Source organism: Centroberyx gerrardi, chromosome 1 (genome assembly GCF_048128805.1).
Source record: "Centroberyx gerrardi isolate f3 chromosome 1, fCenGer3.hap1.cur.20231027, whole genome shotgun sequence".
Classification (NCBI taxonomy): Eukaryota; Metazoa; Chordata; class Actinopteri; order Beryciformes; family Berycidae; genus Centroberyx; species Centroberyx gerrardi.
In genome coordinates this window covers 8,861,798-8,881,470 of record NC_135997.1, presented here as the reverse complement: position 1 = coordinate 8,881,470, position 19,673 = coordinate 8,861,798, and the positions used below count along the sequence as shown (strand labels likewise).

Genomic DNA, 19,673 nt, shown 5'->3' with positions numbered 1-19,673 from the left:
GCTTTGCTGGAAGAGAGCAGTTATTTTTACTTTTCTCAGCTGAAAGCAGGGCAGAAGAGAAAAGGGTGGCAGAGAGAGAAGCAATGTGTGAGTGTGTGTGTATGTGTGTGTGTGTGTGATGGAGAGGGGGAGAGAGAGAGAGAGTGAGAGAGAGACATAGGTAGAGACTATGTTGATGCTAAATGGGTCACCCTCCTAGGAGTCCAGAGGAGACCTGTATGGATGAGAAAATCATAGGAAGACTAGGCTGCCTCCTCTGAGTACTGGGCTGAAACCCGACTAGGTGACTCGGCGGAGACTCCAAGTGTGCTGGGAAGTGATGGAATGCACTCAAACTTAGTGTTTTCCATTACCGCGCTGACAACTAACTCTGTGCTCCAGTATGAATTATGTATACCTTACAGTATGTGTTTGATGGTAAATTTAATTAGTCTTGAAAATGTGTGAGCATTTGTGCAATGTTCTGCCACTTTATGTAATGTACTAAGAAGTGTTGTATTAGCGTATGTGGGTGTGTGTATGGGGGCTTATGTGTTATCTAGAATTTGTGTTTTGGGAGTGACAATAGCAACGACCTACACGCTAGCCAGTGTTTCCTCTTGCCTGCATCTCTCATCTCTATGCTCCATTGAATGAGCTTGCTGTTTCATGCTAATAAGACAGACCTTGTGTTGAAATTGCATACAGGTAAACCTTCAGAGGTTTTCTTTCAGGTAACTGGAAAATGATGAATTAGCATCACTTTAAAGTGGTAATCTTGGAGATCGATGCTTTTTGATTTTGACTACATCTTTGGAGATGAATGGGCATTGCTGTGGTGTTTATGCGCTGCACTTCAGAGAAATCACTTCTGTGTCGCCAGTACTGTGACTTCCTTGGACTTCCTTGTGTTTCCTTGGATTTTCTGTTGATGAAATTTGAGTTTCTGTAGGTGCCACTCTCTTCTTTGTGTGTTCAGCCATGGTGGCTATCGCTGCTCATGCTAACTACCCAGTTCTTCTTCTGTTTATTCCAAGCAAAACACTGTTGTTGCTGCTGGAAACACAAAACGCATCACTTCCTTCCTTTAATGGTCTGGGTTTACGTTGAAGCACTACAGTGTTATATCAATTGTTGCTAGAGTAGAGAGTAGCAATATAGACATTTACTTATGTCAAAATGTCACAGATTATTACTTTAAAGAGGCATTAAGTGAGGGGGGGGCATTCCAAGCTCTTGCACTCGCTACTTTTGCCAGTCAATCTCAGGAAGAAACTGATTAGGACTATGCTGGACATTTCATGGCTGACTCTGGAAAAATGAAAATATCAAGCTGTATCCATTTGTGTAATGTGGTGATCCAGCAGGCCTGAGGCTATTTATTGCTGTGCTGGCTTTCACAGGCTCAAAAGGTAAATCAATGGAGGTCAGAGAAGGTTAAGAGGGCAGGAGGTTGAATACAACACGCACGTATGGTGTAAGTGGTAACACTGAACAAGCGTGGAATCCACACACTGCAAGTTGCTCCCACGGAGCTTGAAATGTCACATGTATAGGTGTTAATAAATTCAAACACCATGGGAGCAATTTGCAATGTGCAGACTCTGCTTTTGTTCTATTCTTTGTGCTCTGTCCTGGTTAAGATTGGGATGTGCGTGTTTTTATTCTGCTCGGTCAGCGCTCCCAGTTTTCCATTTACACATGCTTTCCTTCAATGGAAACTGTAATCCCACTCTCAGGCTTAAATGTTGTTTGTGCTGTGGACCCCCCTTGTTTTCTTTCACTTATCTCTTCTGTTTACAAAAGTCAAATGAAAAATTGTGAACGTCCACTTTCTGGGAAAAAAAAAGAGCACAATATACCGCTGCATTATTACGCTTGAATGTGTGTTCTGTGAAGCAGCGTCCTGCAACGCTGCGTCTCGCCTGTGTGTTCTGGATTAGCTTGTATAACCGAGAGCGCTGCCTCCCTTACCAGTCCGGTGGCATGCAGCCCCTCACAGTGTGGTCCTTGTTGACAGTGAGACTGATTCTGTTGTCTGACCCCGCTGTCTGTGAACAAAAGAACAATGGCCCTGCAGAGCAACATGAGACTGGCGGAGGACAGCGGGAGACTGGCCTGTATGTTGTAATCCCCTCCGGGCCGCTGTGTTGACCTGCTGCAGTGTGGAGGCTCGGGGTCCAACATGGAGACTAATCCCTTTGATGGTGTCAATGCACCTGTAAACCTCTTTGCTTTGCTTTTCCGCGTGTCCTCAGATGATCCCATTCCTGTACACACCGCCAGAAATTAACTGGATGTCATCGCTAGTGGATGCTAACTTGACTTGACTATTGTCCTTGTCTATATTATTGTCCTCATTAACAAAATGGTCATACTGTTGCTAAAAACAGAGACCTTTAATCTTATCGAGGACACATTCCTGTCCTTGTGTAAAGTTTTGTGTGTCTGCTGTGTGGGGTGAACCTAAAGAGATACTGTCCTTGTAAAGCTAGCTTGTAACCATAGACCTGCAGGCTTGGGTTACCTTCAAAATACACCAGGAGAGCATCCTATAGAAACAGCTGCTGCTGTTGAAATGTGCCTGTCTGAATGCCTGTTGCTAAAATAGTTACATTGCATCCTGGCCGCATGATGGGCAAGTTTTCACACGATAACAAAATTAAACTGTTAGACTGTGTGTCGATAATTTGCACAGGCTGTAACTGTTTTCCGGTCTTGGGTAAATCTGTACATTGTATTTAAACTCCAGTATTCGAGCTGCCAGTGCAACGCAGCCTTTGAAATACAGCTATATGCTACATCTGCAACCCCACCCTCTTAGAAAATTCAGCAAGGTCAATCAAGAAACCTGCAAGTAGCTGAAGGAAACTTCGATGCATATTAACTATGCCAAGGATGTGCTGTTTTTTTGTGTGTGTGCCCTGTGGTAAAAGAATTGGAATGAGAGCATTGGCATGGCTCTTGTCTTGGCACTGCTGGTAACTTGGGCACAAATCCACAGATTTTTTTTTTTTTTTTTTATGTTGAGAGTGGGCAGGAAATGCATTTCAATATCCTCACTCTCTTTCTCTCACTTTCTCCCTTTCACCTTTCATTCTACAAATAGTTTCTATTTCTCACTTCTATTCTGAACTGAATAGGTTCATATCTATCTATCTATCTATCTATCTATCTATCTATCTATCTATCTATCTATCTATCTATCTATCTGTCTGTCTGTCTGTCTGTCTGTCTGTCTGTCTGTCTATCTACCTGTCAATCTATCCTATAGATAACAAAGATTTCTTAAACATTCGGTCATTACTGATGTCAGATTTTCAACTGCTCTGGTTCTACTCATTAAGAAGCAGCTTGAGCACGGCTTTTATTGGCTCAGTGAGCTGTGTTCATTTGTCTAACAGGATGTCTTATCTTATCTTCACAGGAAACCAATGAACTGGTGGCCATAAAGAAGTTCAAAGACAGCGAAGGTGAGCGAGAGAGTGAGGGAGTTAGGGAGGGAGAGAGGGAGGGAGGAGCGAGCAACAATGTCATTTCTGTGTCTTTCCCTGCAGAAAATGAGGAGGTCAAGGAGACCACTCTGCGGGAGCTGAAGATGCTTCGGACGCTGAAGCAGGACAACATCGTCGAGCTGAAGGAAGCTTTCCGCAGGAGGGGGAAACTCTACCTCGTCTTTGAATACGTGGAGAGGGTCAGCTAAATGGCACTATTACTATTTCTGTCTGTCTGTGTATGTGAGTAAATGTCTATGCACGTGTGTGTGTGTGTGTGTATGTGTGTGTGTCTGTGCATGTATATTTCTGTATATTACATACTCCTGCTATGCTATATGTAGGCTGTAAGTTTCATGATGTTAAGACTGCTCAGTTCTGTATAAAAAGCATCACCATAGCAACATATGAACTATGCTCTTGGTGAATAATGGTATTCCCCACTGTGTTGCCAAGGTATCCAGCCAAGTGTTTATTACATGACAGGTTTTATTTTCATACTGTGCTCTATTCATTTCAGTGTGGTGGCCCTCGGTGGCATTGCCTCACACTCCCCTGTCATGCTTTAAAGGGAGGAGAGGGAGAGGAATCCCCATTGTTGGAAAGAAAAAAAAGAAAAACATATTCTCAAGACTGATCGCGACGCTTTCAAAATGCCAAACTCCCAAATGCAGTTTTGCATATGCTTAAACCCTGGGCTACCCCTGGTGCAGCGCTTTCCACAGCTAAAACTGTCGCTTGTGCTTTGCAGAACATGCTGGAGCTGTTAGAGGAGCTGCCCAATGGAGCGCCGCCTGACAAAGTCCGCAGCTACATCTACCAGCTGATCAAAGCCATCCACTGGTGTCACAAGAACGAGATAGTGCACAGAGGTGAAGAGGTTTTCTCTCTCTCTCTAAATTTATATCTACACTGCAAAAATATCCATGTCATTTAGTCTACTATTGGATCATTTAGTGTAGTATTGAGTCTTAAAATCACATTTATCCTAAAACAAGGGATAGAAACCTGTCCACCTAATATTCTAGAAAATTCTTGAAACAGGTGAAACTGCATTGGAATCAGACCTGGGTCAAATAGTATTTTGCAAATTGCAGCGTTCATTTTGCCCTGCTTAAAGGGCCAGATGGGTGGAGTTTGTCACATGTAATGTTTAGCACCAGGCCAAATTAATCCAATCAGAGAATGTTGTCTGAAAGCTACTGAAATACTGTTCTGTGAATGATAGCTTGCCTACCCAAAAACAGAATTGTACTAAAAGGTAAACCACACCCACCTGGTACTATGTCAACAAAAACATTTGATTTGGAATTAAGTGCAATTATCTCACCTCACAGGTAGATTTTTTCCCACTTTTTAAAGGAAAATAAGGTTTTAAGAGTCCATGCTTGCCGAAATGACTTGTTAAGATGGATTGCTGTGCATTTTTCCCTCTCTCTGAATGTACACATAAACACACATCCATACCTGGGAGCAGTACAGCACAACCACAGTCTTGGCCACTGAGCAGCTTTACTGCAGTTGCTCAAGGGGACTTTTGTAGTTGTTGAGGGAGTGGAGGGCGCATCTCGTTTTCCCAGCCAGGATTCTAAACCTCCAACCACCCTCATATACATTTGACTGCCTATCACTGAGAAAGATAAATAGCTAAGTCATATTTTACGTTGCGTTTAACGACAGCGATATGGAGCATGATGGGATTCAAACAAGTTATTTACAGCCTTTATAAGGACCTGTTGCCTGTCTTTCTCCCCAGACATCAAGCCTGAGAATCTGCTCATCAGCTCTGAGGACGTTCTCAAACTCTGCGACTTTGGTGAGTCTTTGAGCTTCTCCTGGTCTTTATCAGCCATATTGTCACATTCAGTTCCTAGAGACCCTTTGACATGGGAGATAACCCGAACCCTATATGTAGCCTACAGTGAAATAAACCCACACAACGTCACTGTAAGGCTCTCCATATCTTCCTTGTCAAATAAAGGCATTTGCTTATTTTGGTGATATATTAGTCATCGTATGTGCAGGATTTACCCATTATTATGATGCTGTCAAATTAGCTGTGTTTGCAGTTGTTTGTCTGTGCTTTCATTTTGCCCAGTTCTGGTTCTTAGGCTCAGTTCACTGTGAAAAATCCCACCATTAATTTGTCACCTGGTAAGTCATGCATCAGGAGCAGAAGGAAGGAAATATAAATTATGCCATTGGAAAGCAGCCCCTGGGGAATATAAAATGTACCACCAATGGTTATTACCACAATTCATTTGACAAAAGTATATATTATGAAAGTCAAACCCTGGTTAACGTTAAGATCTAGCACCTGCTTTCTCAAAAAGTTGTAACCCCCCTCAAAGATACACATAAACTGTGATAATGTATTGATTCAGCATAGTTTTACCATTATTTTACAGAGTATTTATTCTACATTTTGGATGAGTTTTGAATTGCCTTCACGAAATCACACGGTCAATTAGCTTTGCATAATTGGCTAATGTAACCCTACTGAGTCAGCTGGGGTGAGATTTGTTTGTTATTCACTGTTGGAGCTGGCATTCTGGTTATTGTGATTTTTCATGCTTAAAATGGACTCACTGTACACCAATTATTTAAAGCATGGACTTTGCTATCTATGCTGCAGAAACAATTTGAGTAACATAACTAATTAGTCAGAAAACTGGTCAGATGGGATGATGACCGTATGGTAAAGACCACTTTGATTGTTGATTGTAAATCTCTATTTCTCTGTAAATTATCTCTAAATTACTGCAGTCAACAAGATGGCTAAAGTATATCAGTAATGGGTGATTTATTAATTGTTAATTAATTCCCATGTTACTCTGGCTCAGGTTTTGCTCGTAACCTGTCTGAAGGGACAGATGCCAACTACACTGAGTATGTGGCCACAAGGTGGTACCGCTCGCCTGAGCTGCTGTTGGGGTGAGTGGCTGTGTGTGTGTGTGTGTGTGCGTGTGAGTGAGAGAGAGAAAAAGAGAGAGAGAGAGAGAGAAAGAGAGAGAGAGACAGTCCCCAGTCGAATGGCATTTGCAAATAATTCTTAGCATTTTTTAATCTTCTTGGAGCACCAGATGGATGGAGTCTACTGCGTTACGACAATTCAGGTAGTGTGAGATAAGTTGTCGGTCACACTAAAGCATGCTAAGTATAGCATGAGTATAATGTCAGTATAGTTCGCCTTTAACAGTATAATAGTCTAAAGTTTCTCACACTTATTGTATTGTCCTATGTGGCAAACGCCACCCATCTGGTAAGTGCTAAGAATTATACCATTTTTGATCCAGGCATAGTGTGTGTGTGTGTGTGTGTGTGTGTGTGTGTGTGTGTGTGTGTGTTTGTGTGCATGGGTGGGTGTTCCATAAACCAGTGCCTGTCACTTCACTGCTCATCTTCTTCATCCTCTTTGACTTAATTCAGGATCATCACTCACAATCTGGTCTTACTCCTTTCCTATAAAGAGAGAGCGATTCACCTACTACAGGATTAGCATGCAGAACCACCTTGCCTTTACATCAAACATACGTCACTATACACCCTATCCTTAGAGTGCATGAAATGCTGTTTTTCCTGAGCTCCAAAAAGCTAAGATTTCAGAGCTACACTCGGTGTTTCAGCTGCGATGAATGTCCATTCTAGCTTGGAGACAGCTGAGCGTCATCTAGCCTCACTGCTGTAGCCTGATTTAGTAAATGCCCTGGAACATTTATTGAGACGGCGTTTGAATGCCGCCCACTCAAATACTCTCTCCCTCCAACATCACCACTCTTCTGCTTCTCTGCTGCCAGCTCTCTCCCCATTTCTCACCAGACTCCTCAGTTCCTTTCCCTTAGAAATTACCATCTTCTTTATCATCATCTCAATCAGTTGCATCCATCACTGACACTCTCCTGCTCCACCACCACCGCCGCCGCCGCCATCATCACCACCATCACCATCACCATCTCCCCCACCATTCTCACAATCATGATCATCATCTCCTCTTCAATGGACGGCTTCATTTTCACTCCTACCATCCTCGTTTTCATCACCGCCATTATCACCCCTGTCATCAATGCCATCTAATCAGCAAAGTCGTCATTTGCTGTCATTGATTTGCTGCACATGAATCATCTCTATCTCTCTCTCTCTCTCTCTCTCTCTCTCTCTCTCTCTCTCTCTCTCTCTCTCCCTCTCCATCCTAGGGCTCCCTATGGCAAGGCAGTGGACATGTGGTCGGTGGGGTGTATCCTCGGGGAGCTGAGTGACGGACAGCCCTTGTTTCCTGGCGAAAGTGAGATAGATCAGGTTTGTTGAGCGCCAAAACCACCATGAGGCTTGATGCGTTTTTCTTTCATCCCGACAATGACAATGTGAAATTTATGGAACTAATGGGCACTAGGGGGCGTCCTTGTGGCTCACTGGGGCTGGGGCATGTGCTCTCAATGTTGTGTTATCACCTCATTCCCTACTATAGTTCCTCACTGCATGCTATCTAATAAAGCAGTAACAAGCCTAAAATTAAAAACACAGTGCAACAATGAAAATGAAATCAAAAAATGCATTGCAATAACATGGAAGTCTAATTTTCACCTCACAATAGGACTTTGGCTCTCAAAAATGAATAGATCTGTACCCCTGGAGTGCAAAAATTGCAATTGCAGAAATATGACTGCTTTCTGAAAATTTGGCAGTCTTACATTGACTACACTGAAACCTTGCCTTTGTCAACAATGGAAAGGTATAATACAGATATGATGAAGTGATTCTGTCCAAATTACTCTCATGAAATTGGTCTAAATGTCAATTTTTTTTTTCTTTCAGTGTTATCTTTGCTTATAACTTTGTATGTTCTATATTCTGAAAAACAAAAAAGAATATAAGTGGAAAATAATACAGTGCAGTACAACACTACAGGATATGTAATCGAAATGAATAACCTCAGAAGTGATATTCCTACATGTAAGGGGATCTATATCAAGCACATGGAAGCTATATATATATATATAAATACATATCACTGCTGTCCAGCAAAAACCTTGTATCTCCAAATGATCTACTTTTCAGGAAAGAGAACAAGAAAAACAGACTTAAGTTGACAGAAGAAGAAGAGCATGTAATCTTTCAACTGAAGTTAAAACATGAAAATCAACAGTTATGAGGTTTATGAGTTATGAGGGTTTCACATGACAACAGCTATATCTCTGTTTTTATGCAGCATGTGTCTGGAAAACTCATAACTTTAATAAAGGATATTCAAGGGGACTTTTATACATGGTGTAAAGAGCCTTGGATACGTCGCAAAACATCCCTGAAATGCTTTGATATAGGCTCCATTGTTCGTATGAACTGAAGTCAGTAAATACAGGGTTAGTTTTTGCAGTGAATTACCTGTCACCCACACTGTAGAGTCTGAAACTCCCTGCCACACACTATTAATTACCATGCTAACTATTTAATATTCTGTCCAGCTCTTCACCATTCAGAAGGTGCTGGGGCCACTCCCTGCAGAACAGATGAAACTCTTCTACAACAACCCTCGCTTTCATGGCATCAGGGTAGGAAACCCTCCATTATCCTTTCTACAGTTGCCTCTGCTCCTCTTCTCTCTCCTCCCCCTCTCTCTTTTCACCTTCTTTTCTCCCTCTCCCTCTCTCTTTCTCTCTCTCGCTCCCTCCCTCCCTCCTGGTGCCTAGTGGCAGTGTTCCCAGCACCATGACTGAGTGGATTGCTATGACTCATGAGATAGGTTGGTGTTCAGTTTAGCAGCAAGAGAAAATGTCCCAGAAGGCTGAACAAGACTGTGTGTGTGTGTGTGTGAGTGTGTGTTTGGTAGTCTGTTTAGTGTGATCCAGTGATAGATTTCTGTGTGATTTGAAGTGATTAACTAGTTCTTGCTGGCAGGTAGTAATATCTACTGTACACTGAAAGTAATTCTCACTGCACGGAAAGAGTTCCTGTGTTCAACCTCAAATCAATACCACTGTGATCCTGTGTGTGTGTGTGTGTGTGTGTGTGTGTGTGTGTGTGTCAGTTCCCCTCGGTTACTCACCCTCAGACTTTGGAGAGGAGGTACCTGGGCATCCTAAGCGGTTTGATGTTGGATCTGATGAAGGTGAGATAGTGAAAAATACTCACTTTACGCTGTAAGTACTCAAACCTTGACCTTATACCCAGTGGAATACATCGACATGATGTATTGTCTAATCCATCCTTAACCTCTCCAGTCATCTCCTTGTTGTACACATAAAATGTACGATATAAGCCGCTGAAAAATGTTTCCTTCCTCATGTGTTGTGCATGTGCTTTGGCCATCAGAACCTGTTGCTGCTAACCCCCACGGAGCGCTATCTGACGGAGCAGAGTCTGAACCACCCAGCCTTCCAGCCGCTGAGGCAGGCAGAGAGAGAGAGGCCTCTCCCTGCCTCTCCCAACCCACCGCGCTCCTCCAAGAGGAAGGCGCACCACCACGGAGAGAACACCGTTCCTACTAGGTCAGACTGCTGCCCCTTTGTTTTCATTTGATGTCACTGCTTCCATGTGCAACCATCTTGCAGATGGAAACATGAGGACCCTGATTCGCCAAGGGTATGCGTGGAGCGTATGTTGTAGCTCTGAAGGAACAAATTAGAAAACCGTCTTATTCACTAAGCAGGCAGTTGACTGAGTGAATGGAGAGTATGCCTAATAGATCACGCAGAACAATATAGCCATTGGCACTGATTTTCTTTGCACAAATAATACTGACTTGGTAGCACCCAGTCAAATAAGGTCTTTTGAAAGGTGATAAGTCACAACACTGTCAGTTTTGCTATTTATAATGGCTGCTATCTTTGCTCCCTGACAGAGGCATTGTTGCCTCAGGCAAGTAAATGAGAGGGTATTCCTTCCAAGAATATCTTTCTTCCAACTTTAAGAAGCTGGAATCATTTTCAGATACTGTCTGAATAGTTATTCGAACACAGTAGAATAGTTGGATGACACTAAACCCTGGCAGTTGTTAATATCAGTGTAGTAGAATGTTTGTGCCACAACTTGATTTGCAGCAATTTCTTTGTAAATAAGATGGAAACTCTTTACTATTGACAACTGAGATGCAAAGATGTGTGTGATTTGCATGTGCACCTCAGTATTAACTGTATCCAAGCCTAGCTTTAATTTGTTAGGCATACAAATGAGTGAAAATAACTCATGATACCCGGTTGGAACACATAAATCCTATTGTTCATGTTGTTAAGCATGTAGCCTAATATAAACATCCTGTCCATCCGTCTGTGCCTTCCTGTCTATGTCCCTCTTCCCCTCTAGGAGTCATAGTAAGAGCTCAAGCAGTCGTCGCTCCAACAGCAAAGAATGTTCTAGCCTCCCTCGCCATGGAGACCTCCATCACCTAGGCAATGAGAATTTCCTCAACGGTAACAAACCGGCCCCTTCCAGCTTAAGTCCTACCCTCCACCCCAAGAGCCAGTACATGTCCCAGACCCTCAATCGCTCTGCCTCAAGCAGCAAAGACCTGGCCAATAACAACCTGCCTCACCTCCTCAGTCCCAAAGATGCCAAAGGCAAGACAGAGTTTGATTTCAACTTGGGGCCTTCTTCCAAGCTGCCAGATCCTGGGGTCAAGTACGGCCACAGCAAGCCCAGCTCCTCTCGCTCTCAGCAGCAGCAGGCCAGCCGCCACCCCTTCCTGGAGGGCAAGACCAATACGCTGCAGTCTGGAGCAGAGAAACAACATGGCCGACATGCCCACAGTATGGCAGACTCTGCTCATGGATCCATGTCCTCCTCCTCTAAGAGTTCAGCCTCCTATCTCAGCCTGTCCAAGAGCCACAGCGCCCTGAGCGATGCCAAGTCTATAGGGAACCTCAGCGATGGCCGGCTCCACCCAGATGACCCGAACTCCAACGTAACAGCAGGCGTTGGCGCTGGAGCCCGCTTCTTCCCCGCCAGCTGTTTAGACCTCAACGCCCCTTCGGGCCCCCCGGGGCCCCCTGGCAGCCCCTCTACACGACACAGTGATCGCTCTGGGCACAGCCCCGCCTCTCGTGGCAGTGGCAATGTCCGTATGGAGAGCAGCACACTTGACTCCTCTTCTAGACACAAATCGAGACACAAATCTTTGGCACCAGGTAGGTTGATGGGTCAAATGTGTGATCAGTTACTTGAAATGTTGTGGAGAACAGTAAATACTTAAATGCAAGGAAAGAGATTAGAACTTGGATGATTTGCAGTGGATGCAGCAAGAGTTCAGTTGGTGAATGTTTGATCTCCTCTCCTCTCCTCTCCTCTCCTCTCCTCTCCTCTCCTCTCCTCTCCTCTCCTCTCCTCTCCTCTCCTCTCCTCTCCTCCCCTCTCCTCTCCTCTCCTCCCCTCTCCTCTCTGCAGAGGAGGCCAAAGCTCCAGAGCTCTTAGACCCAGGAGGAGTGGGGATGCCCTCCACTCACACCCTGCCTTCCCCTCATGAATCTTACCACTATGGCCTGGGCTATACCTCCCCCTTCTCCTCTCAGCAGCGGCCTCACCGCCACTCCATGTATGTGAGGAGGGAGCGCCACCGGCCCCACGGAGTGGAGCCTGGGTTGGGGGCCCTGCCCGCACCGGGGCAGGGGATACCGACACGTGCCAGCAGCCTGCAGCTCCTCTCCCCGCAGCTCCAGCACCGGACCACCCTCACTGGACACTCTGTGAACTCTTCTAGAGAGGACTGCACTGACGACATGACCAGGGTTAGTGGCAGATGCCCTGTGTGTGTATTGGTAGTTAAAGGAAACATCCACCCTAAAACATTTTAACACTGTTATAAATACAGCCAATGAGGATGTACCTTGCATTTCTCAGTCCATTTTGTTGTATGGTGTATTCTTCTTATTACTGTCGGTAACTGGCCAAAGGTAGATGACATGACGTCATATAGTTCTAGCGCAGTTACAATGGAGTTATCTAAAACATCAAAGGTATATGTCAGGTTTTGGTGTCAGTCCCTCAGAATAAAAGCTCAAGTACGGAAGAGGGTTAGGGCCACAGTTCTGACGGGAATACTTTTCTCCGCTTCTCCAAAAGGAGAGACGCAAAATTTGCTTTCAGTGAGCGGTGGATACTCCCGCTGTCACTGTGTGCCTCGTGCGCCAGGTGTCCTGCTGTCATAACTAAACACATGGATTGGCTGGACCATGCGCGACAACACCGTGACGAACAGTTGAGGTGATCTCAACTCTGCCGAAACTCGCCGCTGGCCTGCGTGTGCACGTGTCGTGCGCCAGTGCGACAGTTTCACGAGATCGAGCTTCACTCGCCGCTCCGCCTAGACAAAGCTGGCGAAATTCCGCTCACCGCCTTCCTCTCACTGAAAATGAATGGCACACTTGCGAGGTCGCGTACCGTGTATTCCTCCTATAACTCCTGGAATGCATTGAACATGACAGACTGATGATATTAAACAGTGTACAGTGTCCAAGGGTGGATTTTTTTCTTTAATACATGCATTAAAAGTGTGTGTATGTGTCTGTGTGTGCGCGTGTGTGCGTATGCGTGCGTGTTTGTGTATGTATGTGCACTTGCACGCGAGTTGATGTGCGTGTGCAGAGACAGTCTTTGTCTTACATTATCATTGCCACTGCTCCATGCTGCTGCTCCAGTCTGCTTTGACCTGCACCTGTCCGTCTTCCCAACAGAGTGAGCAGTCCCCTAAGGACATGAGCCACCCTTGTGCCCCCATCAAAGACTCTACGAGGGACAACACTGCTGCTTTTCATACGCAGCGCTCTAAAAACGAGGTCCGACCCCCCGACTCCCTACCTCCAACCAGCTCACTGAATACATACTGTAGCTCTGCTGACTGCTGGTCTCCATAGCTTTCTCTGTTGCCCACTCAGGTCAACAGCCTCACTGCACGTTGTCGCTGATATAAATGTAACCTCACTGAAAAGTTCCAAGATTGTCCTGAATGTCTTGTGATGTGAGCCAGTAAAGAATGAAGCTAATATTAGGGTGATGATTGAATCACTGGTCTTGAGATCAGCTGAGATTATGAATCACACTGCTGAAGATACTGAGGCACTTGGTTTTGCTCTGTGTCCACGTGTGCATTTTGCCGTTGTGTGTTTTTGCGTGTGCATGTGTGTGTCTGCGTCTGTGTCTGCGTGTTCTGTGTGTTTCCCAGGTGGGCATGTACCACGACCCCCACGGTGAGGATGGAGGCTCCTCCAAGGAGAACCGTATGATCTTCAGTGAGTCCATGCCTCGGAGAGTAGGCAGCTTCTACCGAGGTAAGGAACAGGAATCACCAAATGAGTTAAGGTGGGTTTAGCATGGAGCTGCATACAGTATGCTAACAGAAGAGGAAACGATTTGAAGGAAAAATCCACCTTAAAATACTTAACACTGTTAAAAAAAAACAGCTATTGGCGATGTACCTTGCATTTCTGGGCCCATTTTGTTGTTTGGTGTATTGTATTGTGTATTGTATTTTTCTTATTCCTCTGAATAACTGGCCAAATGTAGACAACGTGACGTCATGTTGAGATATTTCCAGCACAGCTACAATTGAGTTTGACAGCAAAAAAAATCAGCTATCTAAAACAGTAGCTTTGGTGTTAGTCCCTCAGAATCAAAGAGCAAGGTCTTCTTTCTAGACTCATCATTTTGCACCGACGTTCAACAATCATACAGGGAGAAATCCATCATAGAAGAGGCAGAGATACCAATGGCTCAATTTAGCCTCAATAGACCATAATGCAATGCAGCCACAAGACGAGTAAGGCTGTGATCATTGGCACGCCCCAGTGTTTGCGAACTAGTTGGCTAGATATATTTATAGTCAAGGTAGAAAAGGCAGGTTGAGGGAAAGCAAACACACTTCACAAAGTAAACACTTCATCACCAAATAACCCCGGGCCTGGAATGCATTGAATATCACAAATTGATGGTATCTAACCATGTAAGACTTTTTCCTTTAAGAATTCACCAACAACCATTCCTCAGTAAAATATGCTGCAGAGTAATAATCTTTGTCTCTCCCACCTTTCCTCCTCTCTCCTCCCCGGCTCTCTCCAGTCCCCTCCCCCAGACCAGATAACTCCTCCTCCTTCCACGATGGAGTCGGCCAGGGTCGAGGGCCGGTCGTGCCAGTCGTACCTGGAGACCCCGTTGCCATGGCCAACCACTCCAAACGCCAGACCGCTTTCGACTGGTGAGAATTCATTTTCTGAACTGGCTGGTTACGGCATGGGCTTCTTGAGTGTGACTTCGGGGAATTGCTACGATAGAAATCCACATTCTAACCCAAATCATGCTTAACATTGTGGCCTTCCATGTAAACAAAATGATTGAGAAAGGTTAGGGCTGAATCGGCATTCTCACTTCAGAAAACTAATTTCATTGAAGTTTTCAAGATTACTTTGCGGTGTTGCTGTGGAGACAGTTTAATTGAAAAGTGTGATGAGGCACAACCGACATTTCACAACATTTCTAAATGACGATTTTGAAAAAAACAAATTTTCAAGTGTGTGACAACACTGTCATGTGATGAATTGAAATATTTTCTTCTGTTGGGTTAGAAATACCTCAGTGTTGACAATTTCAGTACAAGGAGTTTTGATTATATTGTCATGATAATTCATAAGAGAGGAGGCACTTATGGTTATATATAGTAGTATGGTATGATTCATATGTTTGGCAAGGCAATTATTTACTCTGTGATGTTTTTCAAGGTACAGAATCTACATTTTTTCCACATTTATTACAATTTTTCCACTCTCAGGATCAGGTCATTCGACTAAAAAATAAATGTGTTCACTTGGCACTTGAACAACTGAGTAAACTCTCAGTACCCTCACATCTATTTGAGTACAATCCGTGTTTAGTAATTCAAGTTGCAGATATAGTGTTATGAAGTGTTTCTATGCAGCTGATATGAAGTTTGAACTCGAGCATCATCCAAACACAAGTTACAGTCCCTCAGAGCTACTGGTGTTATCTCACACTTTCTTTTAATTCCTATATACAGTATGTTTTCTATTATCCATTTCATTTGTGCCCCCAACATATCGGACTCACCGTAGAAGAATTCACCATTTAAGCCTGAGCTTTAATGATTCACGAGCCATATAAAACCTTTCCACATTTGCTATATAGGACTGCAGCTGAAGCCATGGTCATGAGTCCTCCAGAGCCCACCAAAGAGAAGGAAAAACAGGGCTTCTTCAGAGCCATTAAAAAGAAAAAGAAGAAGACGCAAATAGTAAGATCCTTCTAGTCGTCACCTGTCATGTCATCTAGCACACATTAAAACACGCCCTCTGGGTCGATGCATTGAAACTGCTTGGAATATCCAAAAAGTCTGTTTCACCGTGTAGTACCTGCTGATCAGTAGGCTTTTTCAGAATAATGAATTTGAAAATATATTTGGCATTTTCCCCAACATCAGTATTCTCCCAACATTATTGTTAGAATTTTATAAGTGCTTAACACTAAAGAACTAACTGTGCTAACTGTGTGACAAACAAACAAACCCTGATATTAACCGTTACTGCTGTGGTGAATTTTATCATCTTATCTGATTTTACAGTCAACTATTCTTGTGATTAATGCTTTTATCTCTGTGTCTGTTGTGAGGCGGTATGTCTCCTAATGTGTGGGGATAAGGTACAGCAGTTGTCTTCAGTTTGGGTTGACAGATTTGTGTTGAGAGTCTTGGCTGTGCGTCTTCTGTTCCACAGACGGACATGGAGGACGGGAGGAACCCCAGCATCAGGAAAAGCCTTTTCCCCCTCTTTAGCTCTAAGAATAGCTTAAAGCACAACTCAGCTGTCAAAGTCCTACCTGTAGTCGCCTCGCCTATGGTACAACACCAGCCTACCACGCCCTACCCTGCCTCACCAGTAATCTAACCTCAACACTACCGCTGCATGTTAACTCTCATACTGCACTCACCAGGATTGCCTGGTTTGAAATCCTCTCAAGCCCCCTGTGATTGATTGACTGAGCTTTCCTGACACAATGGAGGAATAAATATTCCGAATTGAAAGGATTTCAAATATGTATTCAGTCTGATGCCGCACGGTGTATGTGCATCCATACTGTCTTGCTACACTGTGTGTCAAATGCAAGTCACATTGCATTCACATTGCGCTGTAGGACATTAATGTCATGCTACAATGTGTACTGTGTTTGAGGCGAACACTTTTGCTCGTGCACATGTCGAGACTCATCCTTTTCAGATGAAACACTCATAACATATAAAGCTCATAATCATTCAGAGACATTTATAATAAATCATAGCCAGAACCTAAAATAATACATACTACAAATACTAAATACTACAATTTTCCAGTCACCCCCCCCACACACAAACACACACACATTCATGTATGTAAACACACACGTACAAACTCAGATACATTCACGCACTGTATACTGTGTATTATAGTTTGTAAACACACAACGACAGCAACTATTTGGAGAGGTTGTTTGTTTTTCTCTGTATGATGTCATCACTAATCGCCATTACCACCTTGTGTTTTGTCTGGTGCTGCCAGAGTGGTGCATGAGGAACCTCACCAGGATTTGACATGTGACAGTTCTGACAATGCTCGTTCATGTTTGTGTTGTAAATGATTGTGGGGTAACATCGCCATTTAAATGAAGTAAATATATTCTCAATAAAGACATTATGTAGCTAATAATATGCCTCTGTTTCTTTGTCTGAAATGGCAGGTTCCTGGTAACGGGCAAGACCACCTGTCCCTGCAGAGGGCCTCCAAATCGTCGTCTCACCACAGCAGCCGTCGAAAAAACCGCGAGCGATCCCGAGACAGAGACCGGGAGCGGGAGCAGAGCCGGGACAGAGACCGAGACAGAGAGAGAGAGAGAGAGCGGGAGAGAGAAAGAGAGAGAGAGAGGGAGAGAGAGAGGGACAGAGGGAGGGAGAGAGAGAGAGTCAGTGACTGGCCACCAGAGAAGCCAGTCGACTCACACTCTCAGGTAAATTTACTGTATATACTGGAGATTTGAGTTTGCATTTGTCTAAAGACTGTGGCCCAGATTCACTAAGGGATTGTGTCACCAAAATGACCAAATCAGAAAGTCATGCTTTTCACTTACCGTGCACAATGAGTGGAAAACTGACTAATACTGCTGGTAAGAAAAGAAAGCCTCTTTGCACCTGTCATGGTCATGCATATGTAAATTATATGTAAATCATATTATTTTGCCCACATTATAGTTATTTGTAGGTTAGGCTTTGCAAATTGGAATTGTCTCTAATTCACTAACACTTTTCAACTCCAACTAATTATTGTGGTGCATATAAGATCCTTTCAAAGGAGTCGTAAAGACTTTTCACAAAGTGTGTATCCGTTCACAAAGACTGCTATCATTGCTGCAAGACATGGGCATCGTCACCAGCAAGTCAGGCAAGCAAGAGAGAAAATCAGAAAATTGTTATTCATTCATTCATTTTCCATACCTGCTTATTGCTATTCTGGGTCACAGGGGGGCTGGACCCTATCCCAGCATGCATTGGGCAGAAGGCAGGGAAATAACCTGGACAGGTTGCCAGTCAGGGTTAGAATAATATACATACATATACATATATATATACAGTATATATATATTTAATTTAATCTTTTTTTTTTTTATTGTATTATAGTGTTTCGTTTTGTCAATTTACATGAAAATACCAATGAATTATGCTTGAGAAAAGAAAAAGATCAGAGAACGCTCCAATTATAAAGGCCGCTTTAGGCCACAAGGGTGCCAGCCTTGGTGAATTAGTCTTAAAGCTGAAGCACACAGTTTGTGCTTGCAATTGGTGATGAAGGGAGCTATTCACTTGCACAGTGCTCTTTTTGAGGGCTTGTTTGCACCACAACTTTATTTGCATAAACGTCTTATTATGTCTTGTTATGAAAACTCACAAATTTCTCTCACAATGCAATCTTTGTGAATCTGGACCTGTATGTCTATTTTCAGTCAGAATAGTTGTTAGTATGTAGAGGTTTGGTTTCAACCCTTTCATCTCTATCTGCACATTTATATATTTCTATCAACCTATCTGTCTCTCTCCTGCCAGAGCCAGCCACTGAAGTCCCTTCGCAGACTCCTGCACCTCTCCCCCTCCTCCTCTAACCAAGCTCAGCCTCCTCCTCCTCCTCCAGACCTACGCTTCCAAGCCCCCCTCCCCAACCCCCCGCAGCCCTCCTCCAAAGCGGGCTATCCTGAAGCCAGGGGGCACACCGAGAGCAGGGGGCACTCCGGGGTGAGCAGCTCCGCCCAGGCCAAGAGTCGCAAGGCCAGCTACCCCCTCCCGGGACAGATCGAGTCCAGCTGGCACGTGTCCGCCTTACAGCGGGCAGAGGGGGGGCAGTACACCCCCGAACAGCTGGGCATCAAGCCGGGGCAGAACGGACCCACCTTCACCCGCGCCTCCCGCACCAGGATGCCAAACCTCAACGACCTGAAGGAGACCGCGCTGTAAAACCCTAAACCACACCACCTCCAACACGGCTCCATCTCGGAAGCATCTGTGAGACGCAGACTTATGGTACTGTAGTACAAGTTTACATTACAAACCAATTTCACTGGATCAGACACGAGCTCTGAAAAGTCCTCATCCAGAAACACAGTTTTCTGTCGATGCTTACGTCTCTGAACTCAACAACTCTGGTGAAGACTAGACATTGACGGGCGAGACACACACCAGTTACAGTGTCTTTTAGGGATCAGTGACAGGACAGGGGCGGTTCCCCAGTATCGGGACGCCAGTATCGTATCAGTTGTATGTTATTCTTTCTCTACTGGTTGTTAAGGTTAGAACATCAGAAGATAAGCTGATCTTTCGGCCCTCTGTCTGCAGCAGCAGAGAGACACTGCCCATCTGGCCTCTTTGCTGCCATCTTCTGCTTACAGGACGCTACTACAACACATCACACGCCACTGTCACACAAGTGGCCAATAAAGTCATATGTTTTTCAAGCTCTGATATTTGATAAGAACAAAAAAATTTATATCAACATTATTTATTAAATATTTATTTGTTTTAAATTCAAGGATATAAGCTATAAATGACACAGTATGTAGGCTATATGGGAATATTAAAAAGGTATTATAGAATTATTGTGTAATTGCAAGAGCTTTAGTTTCGACACAAAAAGAAATGCATAGATATTTATGTGTTGATAATACAATATGTCACAAGGAATATCTAATGGTGAA

At 44.0% G+C, this 19,673-nt stretch overlaps 1 protein-coding gene across 1 annotated transcript; it reads left to right on the top strand.

Annotated features, from left to right (window-relative positions):
• The first annotated feature begins 3,406 nt into the window (after positions 1–3,406).
• On the top strand, positions 3,407–18,936 carry cdkl5 (cyclin dependent kinase like 5). Its single transcript, XM_078284287.1, has 17 exons — positions 3,407–3,452; positions 3,537–3,673; positions 4,225–4,345; positions 5,230–5,289; positions 6,317–6,407; positions 7,667–7,769; positions 8,933–9,019; positions 9,496–9,576; positions 9,780–9,955; positions 10,770–11,590; positions 11,847–12,187; positions 13,133–13,234; positions 13,621–13,726; positions 14,514–14,649; positions 15,594–15,699; positions 17,175–17,441; positions 18,532–18,936. The coding sequence occupies exons 2-17, from the start codon at positions 3,578–3,580 to the stop codon at positions 18,934–18,936; spliced, it is 3,099 nt and encodes a 1,032-aa protein (XP_078140413.1). The 5' UTR covers positions 3,407–3,452; positions 3,537–3,577.
• Positions 18,937–19,673: the final 737 nt, after the last annotated feature.

Bases quoted from the DNA above. Each gene is read 5' to 3' on its own strand.
- cdkl5 (XM_078284287.1), top strand. From the start codon at position 3,578: ATGCTTCGGACGCTGAAGCAGGACAACATCGTCGAGCTGAAGGAAGCT. The intron at 7,770-8,932 runs GTTTGTTGAGCG...TATTCTGTCCAG, and splicing joins GCGAAAGTGAGATAGATCAG to CTCTTCACCATTCAGAAGGT. The intron at 13,235-13,620 runs GTCCGACCCCCC...TGTGTTTCCCAG, and splicing joins CGCAGCGCTCTAAAAACGAG to GTGGGCATGTACCACGACCC.